General features: G+C 38.0%; 2 protein-coding genes across 3 annotated transcripts in view; one reads left to right on the top strand and one right to left on the bottom strand.

The window, feature by feature from the left end:
* Positions 1-342: 342 nt before the first annotated feature.
* LOC119580393 (venom protease-like) lies at positions 343-5,209 on the top strand. Its single transcript, XM_037928522.1, has 9 exons — positions 343-478; positions 1,468-1,644; positions 2,298-2,360; positions 2,791-2,960; positions 3,299-3,405; positions 3,802-3,970; positions 4,083-4,182; positions 4,423-4,592; positions 4,876-5,209. Exons 1-9 carry the CDS (start codon positions 388-390, stop codon positions 5,041-5,043), a joined length of 1,215 nt encoding a protein of 404 aa, XP_037784450.1. The 5' UTR covers positions 343-387; the 3' UTR covers positions 5,044-5,209.
* Positions 5,210-6,726: 1,517 nt separating this feature from the next.
* Positions 6,727-10,000, bottom strand: part of LOC119580392 (C-factor-like) — a 5,071-nt gene continuing 1,797 nt past the window's right edge. Inside the window, exons 3-6 of one of the 2 annotated variants that reach the window (XM_037928521.1) lie at positions 9,581-9,763; positions 8,726-8,897; positions 7,766-7,891; positions 6,727-7,017 (exon numbers count right to left, since the gene is read on the bottom strand). In XM_037928521.1, coding sequence (XP_037784449.1) covers positions 6,851-7,017; positions 7,766-7,891; positions 8,726-8,897; positions 9,581-9,763 — 648 coding nt within the window. In that variant the 3' untranslated portion in view covers positions 6,727-6,850. The remainder of the gene's footprint in view (positions 7,018-7,765; positions 7,892-8,725; positions 8,898-9,580; positions 9,764-10,000) is intronic. The other variant, XM_037928520.1, reaches the window with a different exon arrangement.

The raw sequence follows: 10,000 nt of genomic DNA, 5'->3' as shown, positions 1-10,000 counted from the left end.
AACGAAAATGGAAGACTAAAAACTTCTCCTCGCCAATACTGATTATTCCATATGTAAAAAAAAATAATAATAAATAAAAAAATAAGAAAAACAAACAAACAAATAGAAATAAACAAATAAACAAATAATGGATAAACAAACAAATAGAAATAAACAAATAAATAAATAAATGTATAAATAAATAAACAAATAAATAAATGAATGGATAAGTAAACGAAAAAAAAAATAAAGCATATGTATGTATGTAAGCATGCATACATCACTTAAATTCTGCAATACTGATGAATAATCATACTATTTACAATAACATCACATCATCGCACACCATTGCGGTAGACGCGAGGGAACCAATTTTCTCAGTCAGACTTCAGCCACGGACAGGAAAGGATGCGCGCAGCGATGACCCGCAGGTCCTTGCAACGAGCAACAATTGCAATAGCTCTTGTCCTGTTGATGATTATTCAGTCCAGAGCGCAAGGTAATGTGTTCATTGTTTATTTATTTTGTTGTTTTCGAAAACGTATTACTTTGTAATGCATACGCTTGCGCGCACGCACACATACATGCATACATACTTACACAACATACACACACACACACACACACACACACACGCACACGCGCACACGCGCACACGCGCACACACACACACACACACACACACACACACACACACACACACACACACACACACACACATACACACACGCACACGCATATGTATGTATATATTTATGTATAAATATATATATACATATTTATAAATACATACACACATGTATATATAAAGAGAAAGACTTATAGATAGAGACAGGTAGACATATATAGATTTATACATTTAGATAGACAGTTATAGACTGAGACGAATAGATAAATAGATAGATTTACATATCAATTTATTTTCATATGAGTATATAATGATGTGTTCATTGTGTTTGTGTATTTGCTGTTCTATATATTGTTTTGTTTTGTATTCAGTTCTAAAAGGGTTAAAGAGTTTTAATACACCATTTTTTTACGAGAAGACTTAGCGCTGTACTCTTTCACGCCCCAACTGAAGCTTCATTATTGGCACGGGTATTTTTTCCTGCTTAGATAACCTAAATTATCAGCATTTGATTTCTAGATATTGATGAATTACAACAATAATAATAGTAAAAAAATTACAACGGAGAAATTTATCAATAACAGAGCAGAATGCGGTATAGGAGTTCGTCTGTTATGCTGATTTTTTTCTTTTCTTTATGAGTCATCTCTGTTCGATAAAAAAAAAAAAACAGAAATGGAAAAAAATAAACGAAAGGTAAAAGTAAATAAAAGAAATCGTGATAAACAAATGGGTAGGTAAATAAAGACGTGGCGATGATAACGATATTGATGATAATGACGAAGATGACAAAAGAAGTGATGATTTCCTTCCTCCTTTTCAAATAAATAGCTCATGACAGTCCCCTCTCCCCACGACAGTCACATACCCGGAGGAGATGCTGACGACGACCTGCCAGCTGAGGTCGGGGGCGGAGGGTCGGTGTCTCCCCATCCGCTCTTGCGCCTCGGCAGTCCTTCAGCTGAACTCGGGGGAGAGGCCTGTCCCGTGCGGCTTTGAGGGGCGCTCGCCTGTCGTCTGCTGCCCGCTTCCTGAGGGTGAGTCGGTGGTGGTCTTATTTCCCTGGGCGATTGCATGGATGTTGTATATATATATATATATATATATATATATATATATAATATTATATATGTGTGTGTGTGTGTGTGTGTGTGTGTGTGTGTGTGTAGATATATATATATATATACATATATATATATATATATATATATATATATATATATACATATATATATATAAATATATATGTATACACCACACACACACACACACACACACACACACACACACACACACACATATATATATATATATATATATATATATATATATATATATATTATATATGTGTGTGTTGTATATATGTGAATATACTCTGTGTATACATACATACATATATATATATATATATATATATATATATATATATATATATATATATATATATATATATACATGTACACACACACACACACACACACACACACACACACACACACACACACACACACACACACACACACACACACACACACACACACACACACACACACACACACACACACACACACACACACATACGTAAATGGTTTTACATCAGTTTCCCTTGTCACGGAATTTCACTTGTGTGCTTCAGACTTTGTCAGTGATAATACTTTACCGTGGATTATCGCATACATGTATTTTTCAGATGATAACAGCCAAGCAAGTGATCTGCATGCCCTGCAGGTATCAGCTCCAGTTGTGGATTTCGGTAAGGTTTGTTTCTGAATTCATGATAACTTGTTTTACTGTATGGCATTTTCGCCTGGACTGTTTACTATTTGGCCGGTCTTAAACTCGGTACTGGTATTCAGTGCTGGTTCAATAGAATCGCGCTCTCTCTCTCTCTCACTCTCTCTCTCTCTCTCTCTCTCTCTCTCTCTATATATATATATATATATATATATATATATATATATATATATATATATAAATATATATACATATAAATCTTCTCTTTCCCCTTTTTCCCCACCCTCACTCCTTTTCCTCCTTTTCTCCGCCCTACAAACACAAAAAACCGACACATGCACGAAAATCATTTGCCAAAAATCCCAGTAAATTCACTCCAGTCCACACCAATTCCACTAATGCCTCTCCACTCCACACCAATTCCTCTAATGCCTCTCCACCTTGGACAGAATGCGGCGACTCCACTCCCGTAGAAGTCGCCTCGGTCTTCGGTTTGAGTCGGGTCTCCAGGAGTGCCACCAAAAAGGGTTCTTTGGCTGTTGATGGTGTTGGCCTAACGGATAACATCCATGGGGTAGTGGGTGGGATGCCGGCAAGGTTTGTCTTGGCCAAATACACGGTGAGAGCGATGTGAAGAAGTTACAGTTGCATTGGCATGGCGTATGTATAAAAGTGCAAGTCGACAATTTTGAAATTAGGAAACCACAACCCTAATCTCTTCCTTTGTTGTAGGCGTTATGTTTTGTTATATATTTTTTTCTGAACCAAACATATGACAAATTTTGATATTCACGCTGTCAAGCAAACTCTACATCACAGCAGCGCATGTCTCTAGCTGAAACATCCACTAATAAAACACAGTAGTGACGAACAGCGGGGACGCCTTATGGGCAGCTCCTCAGATGTATTTTACAAGCCGATTTAATAGAATAACAAGCATTTTCGATGGTTTGACAGGCGCTCGTTGGAGATAAAGACTCACAAGGTAACACTAACTGGTTCTGTGACGGATCCCTCATCAACGCCCACTGGATTTTGACCGCCGCCCACTGCTTCCAGACGAGGCGAGTTAATTAATATCGTTTTTTTTTTTTTAGGTAGTAACCTGACATAGGTTTTTGTTTATATTTTGTTTCGTATAGGTTTCCATCGTTCTTGCGTCTTTTTCTTCATTCCAGGATTCATATCTTTGTTCTTTTTCTGCAATTTTTATTCGATTCTTAAGCTTTTCTATGTATTAGTTACTAGTTCGAAGATAACCGATAAGTACATCCGTGATAAGTACCACAGATGTACAGTAAATACCTGCTCGCTTAGGCGTCTGTGGCAGTTATGTGGTTTACTTCAAGATCTCTCTCTCTCTCTCCTTCCTTCCTCCGTCCCTCCCTCCCTCCCCCTCTCCCTCCCCTCCCACTCCCTCTCCCTCATCTAATTTCTCTCTCTCTCACCAACGCCACCAGGTCAGCATCAGTAGTCCGTCTCGGTGAACACGACTACAGCACGAGAAGTGACGGCGACAGGCACGAGGACTTCCCTGTGGAGGACACCATCCTGTACCCTGAGTACCGATTCCCTCAATCCTACCACGACCTGGCGCTGATAAAACTAGGGCGGAGGGTGGTGTTCAACGTAAGGCTTGTTGATGGATTTAGTTAAAAATGCTCAAAAGGCTTTAGTAAGAAAATCAGACCTTTTCCCTTGTATATCTACATACCTTTCAAATTTAAGGTTCTCTCAACAGAGCCATATCAACCCTGTGTGTCTCCCCTGGGGTCCCGAGGCAGAGAAAGACCTCATAGGGAAGGTCGTCATCGTCACAGGCTGGGGGGCAACAGTGCATGGTGAGGTCTTATGCTTTAGTGTGTGGATTCGTGCTTTCCGTAATGAAAAAAAATCGTCATGACCTTTGATGCTTTGTGCTCTGATCTTAGTCACATACACACGTATATGGAGTACGCACACATGCTCACATTTGCTCGCTCGCTCACTCACTCACTCACACACACAAACACAAACACAGACAAATACACATTCACACTCACACAAACAAACACACACGTGAGCCTTTCTCCATTCCCCAGGTGGCTCCGGAAGCACGGTGCTACAAGAGGTGGCTCTGACGGCGTTCCCCCCCTCCCGCTGCGACCAGAGTTACTCGACCCTCCCCCAGTACTCCCGAAATTGGCCGAAGGGAATTGGCAACGAGACCTTGTGCGCCGGGGACCCTCAGGGAGGCAAAGACGCCTGTCAGGTAGGTCTTTGGGGGATCTTTACTATTCATTCGTCTCGGAAAATAGTTGTCGCTTTTGTCATTCAAGTGATTGAGAATGAGAGAGAGAGAGAGAGAGAGAGAGAGAGAGAGAGAGAGAGAGAGAGAGAAAGAGAGAGAGAGAGAGAGAGATTGACTGACTGTGCGTGAGCGTGTGAGTGCGCGTATGTATGTATGTATGTATGTATGTATGTGTGTTTACCTGTCGTTTTGTGTGCCTTTGTGTCTTTCCGTCTCTATATCCGCCTAATCGCTCCGCCGACAGGGAGATTCCGGCGGGCCCTTGGTGTACCTGGCCGACCGGAAGAGGCACGTCCTGGCCGGCGTCGTCTCCAGCGGCTATGGTTGCGGCCTCCGGGAGTTTCCGGGACTCTACGCTAACCTCCGCCAGGCTCCTTACCTTAGCTGGGTCAAGACGGTGGCTTTCATGTGAAGTGTTTCGTACATGCGTCTGGAGGGAGTCATTGAGAGAAATGAATAAATAATAAAAAAGGTTGAACGTGGGATTGCCTAAGAGAATTAAAGAGTAAAAATAAAACGTGGGTTTGCAATGAAGTGTGCTTTGTATTTCATTGATGAAATGAAATAGACCACGTGCAGATGATTTTTATTACTCAACCTATGTATTAAAGAGAACAACATTGTTATACGTCATAGCCTAAATTAGTAATGCACAATATAATTTTATAGTCACCTCGTATGATGTGTAAAAAAAACTTTGTGATCGTTTGGTCTCCATTGGTATACAACAAGGTATAACCGTGTTATATCCCAAATTTGCAGAACAGAATTACAATATAAATATATGGCCACACATTATTTTTTTTCCAACGTCCGTGCAGTAGTCCAAGGTGGTAGATAAAGGACAAACTAAACTAATACTACGTAAAAAGAAACTAACAGACAGACAGATAAACATGTAGACAAACACAGCCACACACATACAAACGCACGCATGTACCTTCTCTCTCTCTCTCCTTCTACCTCTTTCTCTCTGTGTATGTATGCGTATAAACCTGACATTAAAAAAGGTACGTTGTACTGTGTATAATTGCCAAGCTTTGTGTTGCTCCAAAATAATTGCACTTCCGGTTGTGGCTTTCCCTGTATGCTGCAATGCCGCGGTTGGGAATTCCTTCTTCTACTTACTTTTGTTATTGTTTGTTAGACTTCCGCTTTGGTGCTGATTCTTTTCCCCTTGAAATGTGCCATCAAATAATCTAACTAACTGATAATCAGTGTTCACTGATTCCGACAGAAAATCACACACACACACACACACACACACACACACACACACACACACACACACACACACACACACACACACACACACACACACACACACACACACACACACACACAACACACACACACACACACACACACACACACACCACACACACAAAAAAAAAAAAAAAAAAAAAAAAAAAAAAAAAATATATATATATATATATATATATATATATATATATATATATATATATATATATATATATATATATATATATATATATATATATATATATATAAACACATACACAAATATATCTGAATTTATGGATACATTTCAAGAGCTGGTAGAAATGTGGGGGGGGGGGAGTAAATAGTTCTGCCATCCTGTTATTATGTTTTTGAGAATTCCCTGGTCAATCACAATGTCCTTCAGATGTGGTAATAGAAAGGGAAACATGCATCTGATATGAATAGGGACTTATGATGTTTGGGGTATATTATGTCTTTAAAAATTCCAGATAGGTTTGAACTTTATACAAACATATGTAAAAAGACAATCAGATTTAACTACAAAAGCATATATTTAGGCATTAACTATTCTTGAACTGTGATATGAATATTTTACCAGTATCAGCAAACCACTGAACTCACATTTTATCATAAAGTTTAACTAGGTATATGGCTATCAAAGTTGCATCTGTAATACAGAACAGTGTTTGCATTACTTTTCTTACTTAAGGCTTCACTGGTACAGGAAATACACTACTCTGGTATATGTCTGCCACAAGCTTGTTGGATTTATACATTTTAATTTGTATTTTCTTCTCACCTTCAAAAGGTACTTCTTCAATAGGTTGTACTGAAAAAAAAAAATCAGACAGGATATTCAACAATAATTTTATTTACATGACTATACCCTGAGATAGATAAGGAAGGGAAGAAATCAGAATAATAAATAAATGTACAGATTTCTTTCTTCTTAACAGACTACTTTCTTTACAACATTAAAAGGGTATTTCAGAACCATCCCAAGCCAGGTATTTCCCAGAATCATGGATGGTTAAACCGTCAATGATAGAGAGCAGGTAATTAACTGACTGCTCTCTAGAGAACAATTGGGTCTTTGGTACGTTCTTGTGATACGGCCGTGAGAGATCTGTGTCAACAGTTCCTGCAAATAAAAGCAGAACATATCAAGATGCAATTCTAGAAATGGCTTTATGTGTTGTGTGTAAAGCTCTGAAAACTCTACTAATATACATAGGAGTGTTTAGTACAAATAACTTGGGTCATATTTCAGTATTTTAAGCTATATAATCCTCTCATAATATGTTAATGGCATTAATCAGCACTGGGTAAATATTATTACTCAAATGAATATCACCTTCACTTCACTTTAATAACCAAATATTAGCAATCAAAAACACTGACTAAGAAATAGCTCCATTGTTTTCCATTTATTACAGAAATACAATGATGCCCTTAAAACTTTTCCACGCATTAAGATGGACTTGTTTGTTCTGTTTACTGTATACCATTGGTAAAACTGTTAATGCAACTCGGACCTTTCTTCAGTAGATCTCTCTCTGATTATAATAAACTTGCTTTATACTACAAATTTCTGGATGGTTTGGACAGGGAGAGATAATTTTAAATATGAAGGAATTAAAAAAAAAAAAAAAAAAAAAAAAAAAAAAAAAAAAAAAAAAAAAATGTGGTAAAGCCAGGGCTGGATTAATAATGACATTCTATAAAAATAAATACAGAAAATAATAAATCCAGAAAGAGAAAGCTTCAGTGCATTTCCCAACTCAGATCACAACCTAAGCACATGACACCATGACCTTTTCTACCATCAAACTGAACATACACATAAAAAAAAAGTTTAAAAATACTTTTGAGCATTTCAACAACCTCACCTGGGTGCAGAGCCACACAGATGACTCTTCTCCTTCCTCTACCCAGTTCGATGCTTAAGTTCTTCGTGGCCATGTTTAAAGCAGCTTTGGACATCCGATAGCTATACCAGCCTCCTAATCTGTTATCTGAAAGAGTGATGGGTGTTTCTTACTTTAGTTTCCTCTTTTCTTTTTCCTTCTTATAATCTTTCTCCAAAAATGAATAATAATAATTTGATTATACTTACTCTTTGCTGAGAGGCCATTCAAGCAACTGAGTGAGTAAAGAATTGCAAACATGATTATCTCTTGCCTGTTGACCTTGTCTACCAAAGGCACTGTACCTTGCTCCCCTCTCCCTCTCTTTTACCATCCTTCTAATCCCCTCCCTCTTTTCTTCTCTCTCTCTCTCCCTTTCTTGTCTCTGCCTCTGTTGCTAACCCCTCCCTCTCTAATCTGTTATCTGAAAGAGTGATGGGTGTTTCTTACTTTAGTTTCCTCTTTTCTTTTTCCTTTTTATAATCTTTCTCCAAAAATGAATAATAATAATTTGATTATACTTACTCTTTGCTGAGAGGCCATTCAAGCAACTGAGTGAGTAAAGAATTGCAAACATGATTATCTCTTGCCTGTTGACCTTGTCTACCAAAGGCACTGTACCTTGCTCCCCTCTCCCTCTCTTTTACCATCCTTCTAATCCCCTCCCTCTTTTCTTCTCTCTCTCTCTCCCTTTCTTGTCTCTGCCTCTGTTGCTAACCCCTCCCTCTCTTTGTCCTCTTCTTTTTTTCTCTCCTCCAACCTCTCTCTCTCTCTCTCACCTTCATCCTTGAAGTAGACCAAATCCTCTTCCTATCTTTTTCTTTTTCCTTCTCCTTCTCCTCTTCCCTCCTCTTATTAACACTTGAATTTGTTTTCACCCTCATCCTCTCCCTTCTTGAAAATTTCTCTTATACATACAAATGATACCTACTTAATACTCACCCCCAATAGAGCCCACTCTGGCAGACATGTTTACCAAGACTGCAGCATGACTTTCCTTGGCGCTCTGAGCTCGTCTGCCAAAGGTACCATTTCCAGCTCCTAAAAGTGGACTGAAGTATTTGGCCATTAACAGTGGACCCAAGGTATTAACTGTGACAGTTTCTTGAAGAGCCTGTAGAAAACAAGAAAATGTGCATGCAGATAAAAGAGGAATTTTTTGAACAGCAAAATATAAAAAAAAGCCAACTACAACTGATAAATATATAACAGTCTATACAAACTATTCATTTACTATTAAAGGCCAAACTATCTTTCTCTACACTTCAAAAGCTTTTCTTTCCATTTACGTGGTCTCATTTCTATTAGTTTAATCTATTGCCCATCTCCACATGCTTATATTTACAATTTATTTTTCCAAATGGGTCAGTCAGCCAACATCAGGTAAACTTAAATAATTTTTTGGGGGTGTTGGGAGGAGGGTTCTTGTGATCTGAACATACTTTTCCATTTGTAAATCAATACCACAGTTTCAAAATAACACAGTAACACAACACATCTTCCCTGCAACACAAAAAGGAAGTATTCTCCACAGTATTATATGTATTCACCACAGTGTTGGACACATTTTATCTACAATTGCAAACACACATTCCTTGCAAAAACACACATTGTACACAATGCCATATACACATTTTCTTCAACAACAATCACATACTCCAATGATTCATACCTTTTCCACAATAACAAACACTGCTTTTGCAATTGTAGACATGCATCATCACTAAAAACCACATATTTTCTATACTACCATGGACTCTTTATAAAGAACACCAGCCCTACTGCAAGTGCCCTTACCTGAAGCGATACATCTTTCAAGCTTGTCTCGCCCCTTCCCTTTGGACTGAGGATACCACTTGAATTAATAAGAAGGTCCAATTTTCCCCCATGCGTTTGCTTCACATGCTCGGTGGCTGCTATTATGGCCTCTTCATTAGTCACATCTAAGGGTATGATGTCCACTTGGCTTGGATGCTGTGACTGTTGATTGTGGAGAAGAGTGATAGTGTATTAACATAATTTTATCATCATCATATCAATATTTTTTTTCGTATCAATCAGTTCATTGTTATAAATTTAAATGTTACTATTACTAAATTAATATCATCACTATAATCGTTCTCATTATTCTTATAATAAATTAAAGATGCTATTATTACTATCACTAATTTCCTTGATTATCATTACCTTTATTATTATTGATACTATTATCTTTTA

Source organism: Penaeus monodon, chromosome 13 (assembly GCF_015228065.2).
Source record: "Penaeus monodon isolate SGIC_2016 chromosome 13, NSTDA_Pmon_1, whole genome shotgun sequence".
NCBI lineage: Eukaryota > Metazoa > Arthropoda > Malacostraca > Decapoda > Penaeidae > Penaeus > Penaeus monodon.
Note: the sequence above shows the minus strand (reverse complement) of the source record. Positions and strands in the feature narration are given on the sequence as shown.

What these genes read in the sequence shown, in the direction of transcription:
- LOC119580393 (XM_037928522.1), top strand. Translation starts at nt 388, where the DNA reads ATGCGCGCAGCGATGACCCGCAGGTCCTTGCAACGAGCAACAATTGCA. An exon ending in AGCTCCAGTTGTGGATTTCG is followed by an intron (nt 2,361 to 2,790) that starts GTAAGGTTTGTT and finishes CACCTTGGACAG; the next exon opens with AATGCGGCGACTCCACTCCC. An exon ending in GAGGCAAAGACGCCTGTCAG is followed by an intron (nt 4,593 to 4,875) that starts GTAGGTCTTTGG and finishes CTCCGCCGACAG; the next exon opens with GGAGATTCCGGCGGGCCCTT.